This window comes from Oncorhynchus tshawytscha, linkage group LG09 (assembly GCF_018296145.1).
Source record: "Oncorhynchus tshawytscha isolate Ot180627B linkage group LG09, Otsh_v2.0, whole genome shotgun sequence".
Taxonomy (NCBI): domain Eukaryota; kingdom Metazoa; phylum Chordata; class Actinopteri; order Salmoniformes; family Salmonidae; genus Oncorhynchus; species Oncorhynchus tshawytscha.
This window is the reverse complement of record NC_056437.1, coordinates 40102463-40121682: the sequence shown is the minus strand read 5'-3', so window position 1 is coordinate 40121682 and position 19220 is coordinate 40102463. Positions and strand designations below refer to the sequence as shown.

The 19220-nt window shown below is 43.9% G+C and overlaps 2 protein-coding genes across 3 annotated transcripts in view; both read left to right on the top strand.

Annotated features, from left to right (window-relative positions):
- The first annotated feature begins 1423 nt into the window (after positions 1–1423).
- Positions 1424–9379, top strand: LOC112257976 (centromere/kinetochore protein zw10 homolog). Its single transcript, XM_024431953.2, has 15 exons — positions 1424–1614; positions 3405–3539; positions 3648–3749; positions 3965–4202; positions 4767–4919; positions 5185–5379; positions 5670–5821; positions 6352–6534; positions 6802–7031; positions 7162–7233; positions 7322–7491; positions 7702–7832; positions 8329–8460; positions 8591–8793; positions 8962–9379. Exons 1-15 carry the CDS (start codon positions 1510–1512, stop codon positions 9086–9088), a joined length of 2328 nt encoding a protein of 775 aa, XP_024287721.1. The 5' UTR covers positions 1424–1509; the 3' UTR covers positions 9089–9379.
- A 696-nt stretch (positions 9380–10075) lies between these two features.
- Positions 10076–19220, top strand: part of ddx10 (DEAD (Asp-Glu-Ala-Asp) box polypeptide 10) — a 70871-nt gene continuing 61726 nt past the window's right edge. For both annotated transcript variants that reach the window (XM_024431952.2, XM_024431951.2), the window contains exons 1-9: positions 10076–10402; positions 11255–11315; positions 11414–11544; positions 11679–11837; positions 11984–12104; positions 12331–12520; positions 14819–14945; positions 15057–15219; positions 15514–15598. In XM_024431952.2, coding sequence (XP_024287720.1) covers positions 10187–10402; positions 11255–11315; positions 11414–11544; positions 11679–11837; positions 11984–12104; positions 12331–12520; positions 14819–14945; positions 15057–15219; positions 15514–15598 — 1253 coding nt within the window. In that variant the 5' untranslated portion in view covers positions 10076–10186. The remainder of the gene's footprint in view (positions 10403–11254; positions 11316–11413; positions 11545–11678; positions 11838–11983; positions 12105–12330; positions 12521–14818; positions 14946–15056; positions 15220–15513; positions 15599–19220) is intronic.

Sequence of the window (19220 nt, the reverse complement as noted above, 5' to 3'; positions counted from 1 at the left end):
TTAATCTGTTTCTATATTATATGTACTCTATCCTAATACGCAAATGTATTACACATATCAGTCCTATGCAGTGCCTTGAAATGTGTCCTCCCAGTTTTCAAATATGCCTTTTGACACATTAAACTTGGATTTTTGTCCTTTCACATAAAGGGACTCATGATTTATAGTTTATAATAGGTTCCAGCTCTGTATATCCAAGAAAAAGTTGTGAAACACGCCAAATGCTTCCTTTATCACATAAATGGCCCTCCCCTTGAGAGTACAACTCTACTCCAATTATCTACTGTAGTTGCTGATTTATCAATAGATTAGAATAGATAAATTATTGTCAATTTGATTCGAACATACTCTTTTTCTAACACTCCCAGTCCAGACATGCACAGGGTCAGTCAGTCATGGTGCAGCACCCCTGGTAGGAGAGCCATTTGCCTTGCTCAAGGGCACAACTGTAGTGATTCATAGCTGGGATCAGACCAGCAGCCCTCCAATTTCCTATTTTTCTTGCACGTAGCAACATTATCTGTTGGGCCATCGTGTCTTATCGGGTTTCTAACCTGTCCACAGGTAAGACAACTGAACAATACCATGATGTTGGGGTGGCAGGTAGCCTAGTGGTTCGAGCGTTGGACTAGTAACCGATAGGTTGCCAGATCAAATCCCTGAGCTGACAAGGTAAAAATCTGTTGTTCTGCCCCTGAACAAGGTCCTAGGCCATCATTGAAAATAAGAATTTGTTTGTAAATGATACTGTAACTTGACATGCTATGGACCATGGTATTGTTCAGTATTGCTTTTTTGGTTCAGTATAACTTCTACTGAAAATGCATTTCCACACTCAAGTCATGATATTAGTCCTTAAACATAAGGGGAAGCATTATTTGGTAGTTGAAGTTTTGGAAATATTTCTGCCCTAGTCTAGACCAGGCCCCCCTTCCAGCATTGAGGAATCTCGTGCATGTCTATTTCTATGGGCACAAGCACTGTTCATGACACAAACTGTTCACACCCCTCTTGTTGCAGTTTAAAGCTCTTTTTCTTGCAATTCTATACATTTTGCCATGTCTGTGTATTCGAGTAAATGAAACATTACAACAAAATCTAGGAAAAAAACAAAACAATCGCTGACATGGGCTAGTCGATCTGGACATGTCTGCAAGTTATCGATGGCTCTCTAAGGTATGCAATGACTAACACATGACAACAGGAAAACTGAAGATGCACTACCCAATTTCGAAATTGCACCTTGTGCATTTTACTAAGCCCTTTTTGCCCTCAGAACAGCCTTAAAAAAAAAAAAAAAAAGCTTGATAATGAGTTGGTTATTTCAGTCGGCTGTGGAGTGCTAGGGCAAAAAAACAGGGGGACAGGACCGAGTTTGGCAAACCCTCCTCTAGGCTGGGCGTATATCGAAGTGGAACGCAGATTTGATTGGTTATTGTGAGCGGGCTTCTTCAACCTGCACACAGCCCTGAACGATTTTGGTGCTAGCCAGCTAGCTGTTCTTCAACTATGGCATCTTTCGTGACAGAAGTCCTTGCTAGTTCTGGTAAACTTGAAAAAGAAGATCTCAATGGTAAAATAAGCAAGCTGTCACGGAAAGTAGAAGAAACTAAGGTAAGCAAGCGATTTAGCTAACGTTACCTAGCCCGCGAAATAATCAAAACATTCGGCTAACTTTTACACAAAGCTATCTAGCTCATTGTATATAACATGTGATTTTATCGTTCGAACTCGTTTAAAACATTTGGTTTCATCGTTCGAAACAGTCTTGCAAAATTGTTATGCTAACAATTACTTAAGACAGCCAAACTAACTTAGCTGCTAGCCAATTGCTAACTATGGTTAGCTAGATGCCAACAGCCTTGTTGATGGCAGCTAGGTGTCCCATTGTGTGGTGAACAACATTACATTAGCGCGAGCAACATAGTGGAAATTCTGGAATCGGCGGGTTGTCTTCAAAATAAAAGTCCCCATTGAAACAGATGCAAACGTATAAAAAAGAATCGAATCATGCCACATTTGACCCTTCGCTAAGCCCCGCCCCAGAATATTTGAAAACCAATCGCAGCTGTGACAGAAACTGTCATCCAGTCCAACATTTCCGTAGTCGTGCACAGTCAACTCCGACTACTGTGGTTGCTGTCAACTCTTGCTCGACTCCCAAAACACGCTAAAATGAATGCGCGCACACAAACTCCACGTCATTATTGCCGAATACTACTCGTAAGACTACGTTTGCGTTTTAGAGTACTGACATGAGCATGATGTTGCTCATTAACTTAGCCTAAAAAAGGCCTATTTTGACTATAGGTGATGTGTAGAAACTATAACGTAAACTCGTACATCGCCTTGGTCCGTACAATTGCCCCTATTAAAAATAAAATAAACAATTTCCCTTATTTTAGCGCACCAAAAACGTAATACTTCCAGATGATCAACTGTAATGTAAATACCATTGTAAAGCACAATTTCTCCCCTTTCCAACAGAATCAATTACATGACCTAAACGCTGCCCGTTTTTGCATAATTCAAGCAGGCAATGAGCCCCGTCAGGTCTTTTTAAAAATGGCGGGTGAGGAAGTGAAACTAATGGTGATAGTGAGACTATCACTCGATCTATCCAACTTATCGCCTTATCACCTTATTGCAGAGCAAGGGGAACCACTACTTCAAGGTCTCAGAGCAAGTGATGTCACCGATTGAAACGCCACTAGCGCACACCACCACTAACTAGCTAGCCTACATCTCTGGCAACCGAACTGAAAGAACCAACGACCAGCCGGCGTGGGTAGCAACCCTAGATTTGTGTCGGGACTATATCTTGTGGAAAGATGAAATATTATGGATAAATTAATTTAAAAATACCATTTATTGTCTCGGGCGTAACACCCGTGCCAATATATCTTCAACACCAGCTATTATTTTTAAGGCGAACCACCAATTCCACTGTTGCTCACGCTGTTGTTACGACACACACACGTCTAGTTGACTACACTAAAGTTACTAGCTAGTTACAAACTAGTAGCTATAACGTTACAGATAAGGATCATGTCAGAAGTAGCTGTACCTAGCTAGCTACGCTGGCGCCTTACTAAGCACTTGTCTAGCAATGTGTTCTGAACAAGTTAGCTTAGTAAGAAGCTAGGTTACTAGTTTACTCTCGCACACTATACAACTTTTGATCACTCGTGACCATTCTACCGAGACACCACTGTTCACTGTTGAATGACATGACGTGTCATGGTAGTGCCTATGTACTCTGCCCAAATTGAAAAATAATGTATTGTGCCTCTTTTTTTTACCAGGGGTATATTTATGCAATGTTGTATAGCTTTGACTCTTCTCGTATTTGCCTCACACTTTGATTCTTTCCCTCAATCTCACCATCTGCGTTTCTTCCATAGGAAGAGGTATGTGACATTATTAACAAGAGGTACAATGAGTTTCTACCTAGCATGCAGGGGGCAGAGGCACTTATGGGACAGGCCGAAGAGGTCTCTAAAGAAATTGACATCCTCAAAAGCTGCATTGAGACAGAGGTAAGCTTCACTAACTACTCATGGGTCATGGTTCGCTTTGTGTTTTTGGAGGTGTTATTTGATTGACAGTTGGCAGAGATCTACTGTTGACTGTGTGTGTGTATACAGGTGCAGCATAATCTACATACAGCTGTGACGGAACATGCCAAGCTGAAGCAGCAGCTGGAGAGAAACACTAGTGTCATTGCCATGCTCAGGCACCTAGAAGAGGTAGCCTACATCCCTCCCAACTGTAGCGCTAATCTGGTCCCCACTGATATCTACACATGGCCCTGTTTCAACTGAATGTTATTTCTAATAATGCACAGATTTAGCGCTTGAGTTCGGTCCCTATGTACCTGGCCCGAGACACGAATTTGGGATGATCGTCAATAATATCGGTACATGTCAAAGCATATTTACATGTCTTTCTGTTGTCGATTTAGTTTCACATTGCAATGGAGGAGTTTCACAAAGCCCTACTGGAGAAGAAGTATGTCATTTCGGCCACGCAATTAGAAAAGGCCCAGCACAGTGCAGACGCTCTGAAGGCGTGGAAAGGCTCTGAGCTGCCCCTGCTAAGAGCCCTCAGCTCAGAGCTCACTGTCCAGAGGGAGAACCTCATCTACCATCTGGGGGATGAGTGGAAGAGACTGGCTGTCTGGAAACTGCCTCCTTCCAAAGGTAAAAAGACTCTCCCAGGCATTGTGTGGGGGGGGACCCTGGTCTGATGCTTGGCCTCCTAAGCACACGGCTTAATTTATTGACCATGTGATGTTAGTAAGTAGCAGGTAGCATTTTATTTGACTTATTGTGGTAAATTGCACTCTTCTAGTGATGGGGGCGTAAATCAATTGTTACGTGTTTGGATATTATATAGTATCGTTTCGACGATATCCAATATGATTTTTTTCGCTAGTTGGCTGTACCTGCATAGCTTGTTATCCATTTTCTTCTTTTTAAATAAGAAGCCAATCATTTATTTCCATGACTGATCAAAACTGGTTTCTCATGGCTCTCTTGTCCCTATACAGCAGACATATGGTGAGCATTATGTTTGGAACATCGAATCGCATTAAATTCTCAATATTGTAATATATATCATATCGGCACCTAACTTATTGTGATAATATCGTGTCTTGAGGTCCCTGGCAATTCCCAGCCCTGCTTGATTCATGTTAACTCAGGTGAACAGTGGTACCGTGTTATGCCACCACAGACACTGATTGTGTGTCCATCTGTCCTCAGAGTCGACGGGGATGAAGTCATTCCTGAAGATGGAGCTCCAGCTGACCCTAGGCGGGACCAAGGAGCCCCAGCAGAGCTCTCCCCCTCTGCTTTCCTGTGTCCTCCAGGCCCTGGCCATCCAAGGGGAACTCCAACACAAGATCAAACTCTTCAGTAAGACCCAGTGTCCAGTCAATTTAAAAATTTAAAATAAATGTTTTACTGTAAAGGTGACTACATTTTATTGAAGTTGAACTTGTTGAAACCACCTTGTGAAATACCCCCTTATTATTTGAATAAGGATGATTTTCTGTTTGTATTAATCAGACTATTGAGTTTTAACAATGTGGACCGCCTCTGTTCTGTACATACACTGTGAGGCTGCTTCCATAGCATCCTGTTAGTCCATCATGAGACAGCCAGCCTCTCCCCGCTCTAGGCCAGGTGCTGCTGAAGTACCTGCTGAAGCCCCTGATTACGTACCCCTCTCTGAACGTGGATGTGTCGGAGCAGCAAGGCGAGGGCATCCTAATCTCTCTCCAGTGTGCCGAGACCCCCGAGGAGCACCCGAGTCCCTCGCAGGTCTACACCAAAGTCCTGGTGGTACTCAAGACCCTACACACACACCTGCTAGGTAGGCACTCCTGGTTCCCCACATACAGATTAAGCCGAGTCCGAGACTAAAAAGCTACAGTATTTTAATGGAGAATCTCCATTGGTCATGCTTTTTAGTCCCAAGACTAGGCTTTATCTGTATCTGGGAAACTGGCCCATGGTCTTGTTTAGAAGGATTATTGAGTTTCAATTGAACTAAAAAATATCCTTTGGTCACAGCAAATATGAAAGGAGTTGATATGCCAGCCGCCATTTTAGAGCTGTGCCATTGGCACTATAACGATGTGTCTCTTTTGTTTTGTTTTGCAGACGTATCCGTTGCAGATGTATCAGTTGGCGAGAGAAAAGTGTCTGTCATACTGGGAGACCTGGTATGGCAGGAGATGTCTCACTGCATCATCCATGAGTGCCTCCTGCACTCCATCCCAACCAATAGCAGTCAGCTTGAACAGTACAGTGTGGTATGTATCAAAGGCTAACCACGTACTCTGAATACACCCTTATCAGTCCCTCCAGGATTCTGAGATCAGAATTTGTCTCAAAATCAACAATTCCCCACATATTATGCAAAGGCTTGTAAATTTGACCAATGACCACACTATTTCCGAATCAAATAGCAAAATTCTCACAATATTATTGCATACAACTGACTCATCACAGCAGTACAAAAAGAGGGCTCCCCATTTCAACCAATCTCCACATTTACTGCATAAAATGGTTCAACCAAGCCACACGTCAACCAACTTTTTTCCCCTCGTCAGCAGATATGTGACAAATTAGACAATCTTTGCATTTCGCCATGCAAAAGGTCAGAATTGATGAAGCAATGCAGTTTGTTCCTGTTGGTTTTATTGAAGAGATACAAATAACTATATTTTTTTAAATGAATAACTTGATATAGACTATGTAAAGAACATTAGCTGCAAAGACGTGCTAGAAAGGAGACTTTTCATTTTGTCATTCATACCACCCTATACGTTCTCACCCCCAGGTGATCAAAGAGACTGAGGAGTTTGAGAAGTCCCTGAAGGAGATGCAGTACCTCAGGGGAGACGCCACCGAGCTGCTCAAGTACGCCCGGGACATCAACTGCCACTTTGCCAGCAAGAAATGCAAAGACGTGATTGTGGCGGCACGCAAGCTGATGACCTCTGAGATGCACAACACCGTCAAAGTGTGTGATGTTCTCCTACAGTCTATCCATGGTCTTATCTGTGTGGTTTCTATTTATTAGGTACACAGTCACACAGATGACTCCCAATGTACAGTATGTGGTTTCTTGCCACTGCAACATGTGAATGCATGCACTAAATCAGAACCTACAGATACCCAGAGAAAATGAACACAACTAGGACAGGTGAACTGCTTTGTATCTTGCACTGCAGGTAAATGCACAGAGGTTGGACTTGACTGTACTTCTAACATCACTTCCTGCCAACAGATCACACCAGATTCTAAGCTCTCAGTCCCCAAGCTACCCAGCCCAGGCTCTGGAGACAACAAGGGCAAGCAGAAGGCCAAGAAGCTTGAGACGCCCCGGTTGGAGAACGAGAAGCAGCTGGGTGCACTGACGCTGTGCCTGCCTGTGTGTCGCATCAGCGAGTCGGTGCAGCAGCTGATGGAGCTGGCCCTGCACACGCTGTCCGAGGCCGTGGGCAGCTCCAGCCAATGGTACGCTCTCATGTTACCCACTGCACATGATGACATAATATTAATAACTCTTCAGCTTTAGCCCAGTGTTTCCCTGAAGTTTTTAGTTTTGCGAAGATGACACTCCCCCCCTCTCATTTGTCCCTCGAAGTGCTACCCAACTGTTCTTCACGGTGCGGAATATATTCCAGCTGTTCTATGATGTTGTGCCTACATACCATAAGTGAGTATATTCAGTTAATTTATACTATATTAACGTTTCCCCCCGAGACCGTCTGTCTCACTGACTTCTCTCTGTGTCTGCTCTCCAGAGGGAACCTACTCAAGTTCCCCCACCTGGCAGCCATCCAGCACAACAACTGCATGTACATTGCCCACCACCTGCTCACCCTCGGCCACCAGTTCAGGCCACACCTGCCCGACCCCCTCAGCGAGGGCGCTGCCACCTTCGTGGACCTGGTGCCCGGCTTCAGGAAACTGGGTAAGGGAATGAGCGTGTCCCATGGCTTGCCGAGCATTAGAATGGCTACACTCCTGATGGACTTTTGTGGGGGTTAAACTGCCGTTGTTTTTATTTCCAAAAAGGATGATGAGATTTGAGACAAATCATCTTCTAGAGACATCCCAACTCCAGTTTTGGTGAAAGGAGAATACATTTCTAGCTATCTGACTCTGTAGCTGTGTTCCCCAGGCGCTCAGTGCTTCCTGGCCCAGCTGAACGTCCAGAGAGCAGAGATGCTGGAGCGTCTCTCCACGGCACGCAACTTCTCCAACCTGGATGACGAGGAGAACTACTCCGCAGCCAGCAAGGCTGTCAGGCAGGTCGGTGTTCAAGTGAACCAGCAGTATAGCTGAAAGAGATCTACAATTGTTCATATGATGACTGTAGCCACAAATATGGCATTAGATCTCCAGTATTTTCAAAGAAGTTGTCTCAAATGGCAACTATCAAAGATTCTAGAATGGTGAGTTAAGCATCAGTTAAAGGGATAGTTCAGGGGAAATGTATGTTTTGGTCAAACTTTGAAGGAAGCATGATTAGCATAGCAGGAGGCCATCAATTGTTGGGACGATGCTAATTATACTAACTTGTGCCTGTGGCAAAAGTAAACAACGGATGATTGTGGATGTTGTCCCTACTGGCCTATAAGACAACTCAAGGTAAGAGGAATTTGCCCCAAACAACTTTTGGCTGAACTATCTCTTTAAGCTTCAGATCAAAAGTTAGAAATGCTTGGCTTGTATCAAATGCACAGTTAGAATTCTTACAGGATGTGGTCACTGTTCCATCACTGAAAATGACTTGTTTCATTTGCAGGTCATCCATCAGCTGAAGAGGTTGGGCACAGTCTGGCAAGATGTTCTACCAGTCAACATATACTGTAAAGCCATAGGGACTCTACTCAACACGGCCATCTCAGAGCTGATTGCCAAAATCATGATGCTGGAGGTGAGGGCAGGTTCTTATTTGATCATGTGACTTGTTTTCTCCATGATTTTACAGAGGGCACATATTGTTCATCTTGGTTGAATGAGTGGTCTTCCACATCCTATGGTTTCTATGCAATTTGCTCCTCTAGGATATCTCCACTGAAGATGGGGAGCACCTACACATCCTCTGTCAGACTATTATCGAGGAAGGACCCCTGGTGTTCATTCCTCTGCCTGAGGAGAGCAAGAACAAGAAGTACCAGGAGGAGGTATCCGTGTACGTGACAAAGTGGATCACCTTCAAGGAGCTGGTCATAGTGCTGCGAGCTAACCTGCAGGAGATAGTCGACAGGTACAAAAAAAGGGAGCTTCTCAAATCGCCATTAAAGTGATTTCATTTTCATCATCATAAAAAAGTAAATGTATCTATAGTAGTCGTGTGTACACTTTTGGAATTGTGGTTGTCGTTTTATTGGTATACCACTGAGTACTCTGATTTGTCTTTGTTTCCTGTCTGAAGGTGGGCGGAGGGCAAAGGACCTCTGGCACTGGAGTTCTGTAGTTCCGAGATGAAGAGCCTGATTCGAGCTTTGTTCCAGAACACTGAGAGGCGGGCGGTGGCTCTCAGCAAAATCAAAGACTCTTGATTCCAACAGACAACCCTAATATGTGCAGCACTTTCCTTCACTGCTGTGGAAAAGTGTTCATTAATATCTTAATGCCTAGTTGTGAACTTAAATGCAATATATGCCATTGTATACGATAACTGTGGCATATAAACTGCTGTTTTAAAATCCCAATAACGCTTCTACTTTCAGCAAAGCCATTAATGCAATGAGGACAAGCTCTACCACATTACTGCAAAAGGCTAGGGCTATTGCCTTTCATGAAACTGTGTTTTCTTTCTCCAATATTTCATAAAGTATTTGTACCTGAAACTGCATTCTGAATGAGCACTATGTGAACTGAAAAGTTCAGATGGGACATTTCTACATGTCTCTTCAACCATGATAATTCAAATGCTTTACTATTTTTCTTAATGTTTCATGCTTGGATTTGTTTGTTGTTGTGTACTTAGAAATTACATTGTGAGTTGATAATGCAGGAATATGGTTGAAGTGCTTGTAGCTACATGGAGCAACCGGTACATCTATCAGTTAATGTATATTTTAGTTATGCGATAAATTATATCAAATTCAACAAGCTAGGGTAGTATTCATTAAGTTGAAAAACTTTTCGTCTGTTGCAAAAATGTTGCAACATAATTTACTCAACGCTCATCAGCGTGACATAAACTGTTGTGTTAATCAATGGAAGTTGTAGTACATTTACATTTTATGGTTTCTACTCATTGTAATTTCAATCCATATAGTCTGCGACGTGTTTGGCGTGAACTTCACATCTATAAATGATTGATTCTTCCATGCTAAGAAGTGGAGTGAAGTCTGCGTTTCTTTCAACTTATTCCAGACTCTTTTTTTTTTCTGAAGAACAACTACTGAACTACTACTACAACTTCCGTTTAAGAAAAAACGGAATTCAACAGCGTTTGGAGTAAACTGTTTCCGGCGTAATAGCTAATTTGATCAGTTTTCGTTGAATTTTTACGTCCCATGTGGAAATTTCCGGCTTGCGTTGACGTCATATTTATGCGTCTACATGCTTGTGCGCCAGCGTTTACATGCGGTTTAGCTGAATCACCAAATATTTATTTTTAAAACATTCTTGAATTGGTTTATTTAACAATGGAGAAGGGCAAACGACCAAACGTGTCCCCCAATAAAAAAATAAGAAAGAAAAACCCAACCGACACTATTGATCCGGTGAAGAACTTCGAGCGATGGAAGAAGAAATACAACAGGACGAAAACACGAGTTAAACGAGAGAAAAGACAGAAAAGGAGACCTGAATGGCAGGTGGAGAAAGAAGCTATTCAAAGGCTTGTCAACAAATATAACGAGGTAAGCAACGTTTGTTTTAGCCTACGAAGTAGGGCGAGGCTAGATGGCTTAGATAATTGCCTAATAAATCAGACCGATAACAATTCATGGTATAACATTAGTCTGAAACAAAACAATGCAAAAACGTAATTTCTTCACAGGTCAGAATGTTGAGTAAAATACACTTTAGTGGTTGTCTGTGCGGTTGGTCCTTCAGCTGGCCGAAATTTGAGGTAAAATATCCACAGGAAATTATTTGCCCGATTTTTGAGTGCCAGTAACGTTACCAAAGATATGTACTGCCATCACTGTTATAATTTCTATCACATGCGCAAAACCATCCATGTAAACACATGCTAGACTAATGTTATGAATCGCGTGCATGTACTTCTGTGCACATTCCTTAAGTTATTTATTTAACTAGGCAAGTCAGTTAAGAACAATTTCTTATGTACAATGACGGCCTACCTCCGTAACTGTCTTGTTCAGGGGCAGAACGACAGATTTTTTTTTAACCTTTTCAGCTCGGGGATTCGATCTAACCACTTGGCTACCTGCCGCCCAAATAATTGTATTCAATATTGATGACTGACAAATCACGTTTAGGTTTTTTTCTATGTAAATCTGCATGGCTATGCTGTACATGCAATGGAAAGCATCGCCACAAATAGGACTGGGACTTCAAATAGGCTATCACGTTTTCAGTTTTATCAAAGCAAACTCCTGTCCTGTAAGACATTTCACGATTTCCTAGGCTAGGTAACGTTTATATTGTAATGTTAGCTAAATTATTTCTCTTGACAATGATTTCATCATATTACTCTTCAGTGTGTGTGTGAGAGGGAGAGAGAAACTAACACCTTTGTCATCTAGATAAATGCCAAGGATGCTGAGAGGTTTTCAGATTTCCCCATCTCAAAGAATACCCTGCGAGGTAAATATCAATTGGTTATGAAATTACCTTGACTGTGCCATGCAATATGGACCAACATGCCATTGTTATGCCATTGACAGTTTTGTTGTTTACTCCAGGTCTGATGGAAGCACAGTATCGTCAGCCCACAGAAATACAGAGACAGACCATTGGCTTTGCGTTGCAAGGTAAAGATGTTCTGGGTGCTGCAAAGACGGGCTCTGGAAAAACACTGGCCTTTATCATTCCTGTGAGTACCCACTTGTTTTCTACTTTATAGCTGTGCAATATTGCGAGCTGATATGAAGGCAGATGCAGTGTGCATCCATTATTTGAGGCTATTGATGTGTCATTGCTGTTCACACGTGTTGGTGTTATTTCCAGGTATTGGAGTGTTTGTATCGTCAGCAGTGGACAGCCATGGATGGCCTGGGGGCCCTCATAATCTCCCCGACACGAGAGCTGGCCTATCAGACCTTCGAAGTACTCCGTAAAGTGGGCAAGAACCACGAGTTCTCTGCCGGCCTCATCATTGGCGGAAAGGTACTTTATTTACTTTCAAGTGCCGGTATTGGCAGTTAATTTCATGTTGGTTTTGACACCTGTTGGTGTTGTTTGAAATGAAAGGTTTGTGCCTGGTTATTATGTTGGATTCCAGAGTGTAACCTCTGTGGTATGGTTTTTTGTAGGACCTGAAAAATGAGTCTGAGAAGATCCACCGCACCAACATCATCATCTGCACACCAGGACGCCTGCTCCAGCACATGGACGAGACTGCCGCGTTCCACGCCTCCGATCTGCACATGCTAGGTACATGCGGTAGAGTTACCCCTTAGCTACTAGGCCATCATAAAATAGTTTCACTCTGGTAAGTGCTCAAAGTTGTTTATGGGCATTTTACATTCTTACTGTTAATGTTAAGCAGCTTTGATTTAGTAGCTCTGTTTGTTTTGATCTGTAGTCAGATCATTGTTTTTTTTTTTTTAAAGATGGATTTCTGACATGGTTGACATCATGTGATTTTAATTATTTTTAGTTTTGGATGAGGCGGATCGTATCCTGGACATGGGTTTTGCCGACACTATCAATGCCATAGTGGAGAACCTCCCCAAGACCCGTCAGACACTGCTGTTCTCAGCCACACAGACCAAGTCAGTCAAAGACCTGGCCCGCCTCAGCCTCAAAGACCCAGAGTACGTCTGGGTGCACGAGAAGGCCAAGTTCAGGTAGGGGCTCTCTTATCACACACCACAACAACGCCACTATAGTCCTGTGTCTGTAGACTCTTAGTCTTAGCGTTTACAAATCAGTCAGTTGGTGTTAACGTCACTTGGATTTCTATGAACTCTGGAAATGAAACATGATATCACAGTTAAAAATGATTGTGCAGGGTGATGTTTGAACTCTGTTGGGATTTCAGTGAGTCTCCTAAGCCACTGGTAGGTCATGTGAATGTTATTACTCAGCGATTGCAGGGCGCTTACATTGATTGCTTATACTTTTGTATATATAGTGTATGTGGACACGCCTTCAAATAAGTGGATTTTGCAATTTCAGCCACACCCGTTGTTGACAGTTTTGTACAATTAATCACACAGCCATGCAATCTCCATAGACAAATGTTGGCAGTAGAATGGCCTTAAGCTCTGTGACTTTCAACGAGGCACTGTCATAGGATGCCGCCTTTCCAGCAAGTCAGTTCATCAAATTTCTGCCCTGCTGGCCTAGTCAACTGTAAGTGCTGTTTTTGTATTGTGGAAACTTCTAGGATCAACAACGGCTCAGCCGTGAAGTGGTAGGCCACACAAGCTCACAGAACGGGATCGCTGAGTGCTTAGGCGTAAAAATCGTCTGCCCTCGGTTGCAACACTCACTAACGAGTTCCTAACTGCCTCTGGAAGCAACATCAGCACAAGAACTGTTCGTCGGGAGCTTCATGAAATGGGTTTCGATGGCCAACCATTGAACTCTGGGGCATTGAAAATGCGTTCTCTGGGGTGATGAATCACGCTTCACCATCTGGCAGTCCGACAGACTAAACTGGGTTTTGTGCTACCTACCCCAATGCATAGTACCAACTGTAATGTTTGGTGGAGGAGGAATAATGGTCTGGGGTTGTTTTTATGGTTCGGGCTAGGACTCTTAATTCCACTGAAGGGAAATCTTAACTCGACACCATATAATGATGTTCTAGACGATTCTGTGCTTCCAACTTTGTGGCAACAGTTTGGGGAAGGCCCTTTTACTGTTTCAGCATGACAATGCCCCCGTGCACAAAGCGAGGTCCGTAAAGAAATGGTTTGTCGAGATCAGTGTGGAAGAACTTGACTGGCCTAAGCAAAGACCTAACCGCAACCCCATCAAACACCTTTGGGATAAATTGGAACGCCGACTTCGAGCCAGACCTAATCGCCCGACATCGGTGCCCGACCTCACTAATGCTTGTGGCTGAATGGAAGCGAGTCCCTGCAGCAATGTTCCAACATCTAGTGGAAAGTCTTCCCAGAAGAGTGGAGGCTGTTATAGCAAGAAAGGGGGGACCAACTCCATATTAATGCCCATGATTTTGGAATGAGATGTTCATCGAGCAGGTGTCCACAAACGTTTGGTCATGTAGTGTGTTTGGACAAACTGACATCCAGTATGTGGTATGAATTCAGGGGAGGTAAAAGTGGGCCGGTACATGCAACAAATACGAGTGCTGTCATGGAGGCTCTGTGAAGTACCTTGCTCTACTAACTAATGACATGTCACTGTGCAGCCAGGTGCTGATTTTAATAGGGCGGATTCTCTCCCACTTTCAGGCCTGCATGCTAATTGGGTCGACCGTTAACATAGACTGTTTTTATCTGAATGTCAGCAACTTCAATTCAGGTTTAGAGGCACCAGCTGACACTTTCTTTTTATCATACTACTCTTGTTTTATGCTCCTGCTTTTTGCTCCAGCTGTACTTCTTTTTCGATGAGTCTTTGCTGATAGGCTGGTTTAGTGTTTATGCTTTTATGGCTTTGTCCTCGACGTTGAAGCTGTTTTGTTATATTGGAGAGATGAAAGAGAACTCTTTGCTTCCTCTGATTCAGCCTTATCAGGGCTCCTCAGTGCACGTCAGTGTTTTAAACCACATTTGACCTGAAACCTGTTAGGAGCAAAGCAGGAGCACTGCACAACAGACATACCTTGGATATAGCCTACTATTTGAAATGTCAAATACTTGTGAGTTTGCTTTAGCCCGCCTGGAGTGCCAGGTTGCCGTGAATGAGGTTTGCACTTTTGGGACTTTCCCATTGGCTCATTGCAAAAGGCAAGTTCAGTCAAGCACAACTCAAGTTTTTGAAATTATTTAAATTCTTGCCTTTTTGAACCCAGGTCTGCTGTACAATCAAATGCAACCCCAGCTTTAAACATTATTTTAAGGCACACAATTCCTTAGTTCTCTGTCCTCAGTAGCAACAAGTTCAAGTACAACACAAACGACCTGAAAGAGACCAATTAAAAGACTACATGTTTCTGTGTCCCCATGCAGCACGCCGGCCACGCTGGAGCAGAACTACGTGGTGTGTGAGCTGCACCAGAAAGTCAACATGCTCTTCTCCTTCATCAGGAGCCACCTGCAGAAGAAAATCATTGTCTTCTTCGCCTGTTGCAAAGAGGTGAGGCTTCGCTAGTTTGTGCAAACGTTCCTCCATTAGGCTTATCGCTTCACGGTCTAGTCGTAGTCTTGGCTGCAAACATGAAGCCTCTTTTTCTCTCTCCCTCCGTAGGTGCAATACCTGTTCCGGGTGTTCTGTCGGCTGCGTCCAGGCATGCCCATCCTGGCCCTGCATGGGAAGCAACAGCAGATGAAGAGGGTGGAGGTCTACAATGACTTCATCAAGAAGAAGAATGCTGTGCTCTTCGCCACAGACATTGCAGCCAGAGGCCTAGGTACTAACACATCAGCAGCCTACTCTACAGACTGTCTGGATGTCTCTAGTCCGTAGGAACAGAGATGTTACTCTACAGACTGTCTGGATGTCTCTAGTCAGTAGGAACAGAGATGCTACTCTACAGACAGTCTGGATGTCTCTAGTCAGTGGGGACAAAGATTATATTTTGGGGCACAGCTCAAACACGAACCCTAAAATGAAATAAATATGTACTGCTCTGACACTAGAGCCAAAAGGTTGTTGCTTGTGGTGAATAATAATAATAATTCTGTTTTCTCCTCCCACTTTGCAGACTTCCCTGCCGTGAACTGGGTGTTGCAGTTTGACTGTCCAGAGGATGCCAACACGTACATCCACAGAGTGGGACGAACCGCCAGGTAATAGCCCTCTTAACTGGACCTAGAGTGAAACGAAAGACATTGACTGTGTGTTTGCAGTCTATGCATCGTCTCCTTTAAGGGCATGTTTTCATTGTATATGCAGAGTGAGTCTATACATACAGTGCCTTGCGAAAGTATTCGGCCCCCTAGAACTTTGCGACCTTTTGCCACATTTCAGGCTTCAAACATAAAGATATAAAACTGTATTTTTTTGTGAAGAATCAACAACAAGTGGGACACAATCATGAAGTGGAACGACATTTATTGGATATTTCAAACTTTTTTAACAAATCAAAAACTGAAAAATTAGGCGTGCAAAATTATTCAGCCCCCTTAAGTTAATACTTTGTAGCGCCACCTTTTGCTGCGATTACAGCTGTAAGTCGCTTGGGGTATGTCTCTATCAGTTTTGCACATCGAGAGACTGAAATTCTTTCCCACTCCTCCTTGCAAAACAGCTCGAGCTCAGTGAGGTTGGATGGAGAGCATTTGTGAACAGCAGTTTTCAGTTCTTTCCACAGATTCTCGATTGGATTCAGGTCTGGACTTTGACTTGGCCATTCTAACACCTGGATATGTTTATTTTTGAACCATTCCATTGTAGATTTTGCTTTATGTTTTGGATCATTGTCTTGTTGGAAGACAAATCTCCGTCCCAGTCTCAGGTCTTTTGCAGACTCCATCAGGTTTTCTTCCAGAATGGTCCTGTATTTGGCTCCATCCATCTTCCCATCAATTTTAACCATCGTCCCTGCTGAAGAAAAGCAGGCCCAAACCATGATGCTGCCACCACCATGTTTGACAGTGGGGATGGTGTGTTCAGGGTGATGAGCTGTGTTGCTTTTACGCCAAACATAACGTTTTGCATTGTTGCCAAAAAGTTCAATTTTGGTTTCATCTGACCAGAGCACCTTCTTCCACATGTTTGGTGTGTCTCCCAGGTGGCTTCTGGCAAACTTTAAACAACACCTTTTATGGATATCTTTAAGAAATGGCTTTCTTCTTGCCACTCTTCCATAAAGGCCAGATTTGTGCAATATACGACTGATTGTTGTCCTATGGACAGAGTCTCCCACCTCAGCTGTAGATCTCTGCAGTTCATCCAGAGTGATCATGGGCCTCTTGGCTGCATCTCTGATCAGTCTTCTCCTTGTATGAGCTGAAAGTTTAGAGGGATGGCCAGGTCTTGGTAGATTTGCAGTGGTCTGATACTCCTTCCATTTCAATATTATCGCTTGCACAGTGCTCCTTGGGATGTTTAAAGCTTGGGAAATCTTTTTGTATCCAAATCCGTCTTTAAACTTCTTCACAACAGTATCTCGGACCTGCCTGGTGTGTTCCTTGTTCTTCATGATGCTCTCTGCGCTTTTAACAGACCTCTGAGACTATCACAGTGCAGGTGCATTTATACGGAGACTTGATTACACACAGGTGGATTGTATTTATCATCATTAGTCATTTAGGTCAACATTGGATCATTCAGAGATCCTCACTGAACTTCTGGAGAGAGTTTGCTGCACTGAAAGTAAAGGGGCTGAATAATTTTGCATGTCCAATTTTTCAGTTTTTGATTTGTTAAAAAAGTTTGAAATATCCAATAAATGTCATTCCACTTCATGATTGTGTCCCACTTGTTGTTGATTCTTCACAAAAAATACAGTTTTATATCTTTATGTTTGAAGCCTGAAATGTGGCAAAAGGTCGCAAAGTTCAAGGGGGGCGAATACTTTCGCAAGGCACTGTACCTCCTGAAAATACTATGTTTCTCCAACAGTAGTATTAAAGTGAAGTTATCACTGTGTAGTACTACTGAATCTTACAGGGCCATTTACACATGTACCCACAACAAGCCACCATTATAGTTATTGTACGGTGTGCAACAGTTGAAGGTTCCTTCAAAGTCCAGCCATTATCCTATCGCATCATCTCACAATCTCTCCTCTCAACAGTTGGTTGACCTACTCACTAGATGGCAGTGTTGTTGTATGTTCCACCTCTCACACTCTCTCTCCCCGAAGCCTACAGCCTCACACAGTCATTATAGACACACATTTTATCAGCCTGGCTTTCAAATGTGTTCCAAAATCCAGAGCTACCTACTATGATGTTGTGTGGTATTGTTCTCTGCTAGTACAATGGTGAGTTGGTACCATTTGCAGTGCTGATAGAGAGAAAAAATAGCTTGAGCAGAGAACTTGCATCCAGCTATGTTGATTCTGAACATGCAGTTCATTGGCCACGTGGTACAAACCACGTTTACCTCCGGTTGGTACAGTATTTTTGAACCGAAGTGTTGTGTAAACTGAACTTCCTTTGGATAACACTTGGGAGCAGTAGTGTAGTGGGAGGAATATCTCTCAGCTTTGGCCATGTTTGCCAACTGCAGTGCTGACTCATGGGGCTGTGTGTGATCTCTCACCGGTAGCACCCGGTAATTGCAGCAGCGTGAAAATGAGAGGGAGTGTGTGTCTGAGACAGGAAAACAACGGATATTAGTGTGCTTTGCTTTTATGGCGCTCTGTGCAGCACACTTTCCGACAGCCGCAATGTGCATCTTAAGCAGACAGGATGTGCTTTGAGCCGCTGCGCTGCCACGGTGATTAGTGAGCTACTAAAACCTCTGTGCTGCTCTTCTCTCAATTGTTTTTGCTTTTGTGTTGTCGTACCCCTTGACAAACCTCTTGCGTGCCGGTTCTTTTGTGTGGCGTGACAGGACTGAAGGGTAATCCTTTCTGGGCTTATTGCAATCAGCCATTTGTATATGTTGGGAGGCTTTCAGCATCCTGCTGCTGTTGGAGTGATGTCCCCTAGCTGCCTGGTGTTGTTCCATTTTGGGAGTCAGTGAGTTTGAAGGAAGGCCAAGTGCTCATGTGCACTCTACCAACCAGGACTGTAGTGTAGCATCAGCCTCCATAGCTCTGTTTCCATTTGTCTCTCTCTCTCTCTCGCTCTCTCGCTCTCTCGCTCTCTCGCTCTCTCTCTCTCACGAGCCCTCTCTCTCGCTCTCTCGCTCTCTCTCTCTCACGAGCCCTCTCTCCTGCTTGCTTGCTCTCTCTCCTGCTTGCTTGCTCTCTCTCCTGCTTGCTTGCTCTCTCTCCTGCTTGCTTGCTCTCTCTCCTGCTTGCTTGCTCTCTCTCTCTCCTGCTTGCTTGCTCGCTCTCTCTCCTGCTTGCTTGCTTGCTCGCTCTCTCTCCTGCTTGCTTGCTTGCTCGCTCTCTCTCCTGCTTGCTTGCTTGCTCGCTCTCTCTCCTGCTTGCTTGCTTGCTCGCTCTCTCTCCTGCTTGCTTGCTTGCTCGCTCTCTCTCCTGCTTGCTTGCTTGCTCGCTCTCTCCTGCTTGCTTGCTCGCTCTCTCTCCTGCTTGCTTGCTCGCTCTCTCTCCTGCTTGCTTGCTCGCTCTCTCTCCTGCTTGCTTGCTCGCTCTCTCTCCTGCTTGCTTGCTCGCTCGCTCTCCTGCTTGCTTGCTCGCTCTCTCTCCTGCTTGCTTGCTCGCTCTCTCTCCTGCTTGCTTGCTCGCTCTCTCTCCTGCTTGCTTGCTCGCTCTCTCTCCTGCTTGCTTGCTCGCTCTCTCTCCTGCTTGCTTGCTCGCTCTCTCTCCTGCTTGCTTGCTCGCTCTCTCTC

Coding starts and splice junctions, on each gene's coding strand:
- LOC112257976 (XM_024431953.2), top strand. CDS start 1,510: ATGGCATCTTTCGTGACAGAAGTCCTTGCTAGTTCTGGTAAACTTGAA. Junction 7,492..7,701: donor GCCCGGCTTCAGGAAACTGG/GTAAGGGAATGA, acceptor TGTGTTCCCCAG/GCGCTCAGTGCTTCCTGGCC. Junction 7,833..8,328: donor CCAGCAAGGCTGTCAGGCAG/GTCGGTGTTCAA, acceptor TTTCATTTGCAG/GTCATCCATCAGCTGAAGAG.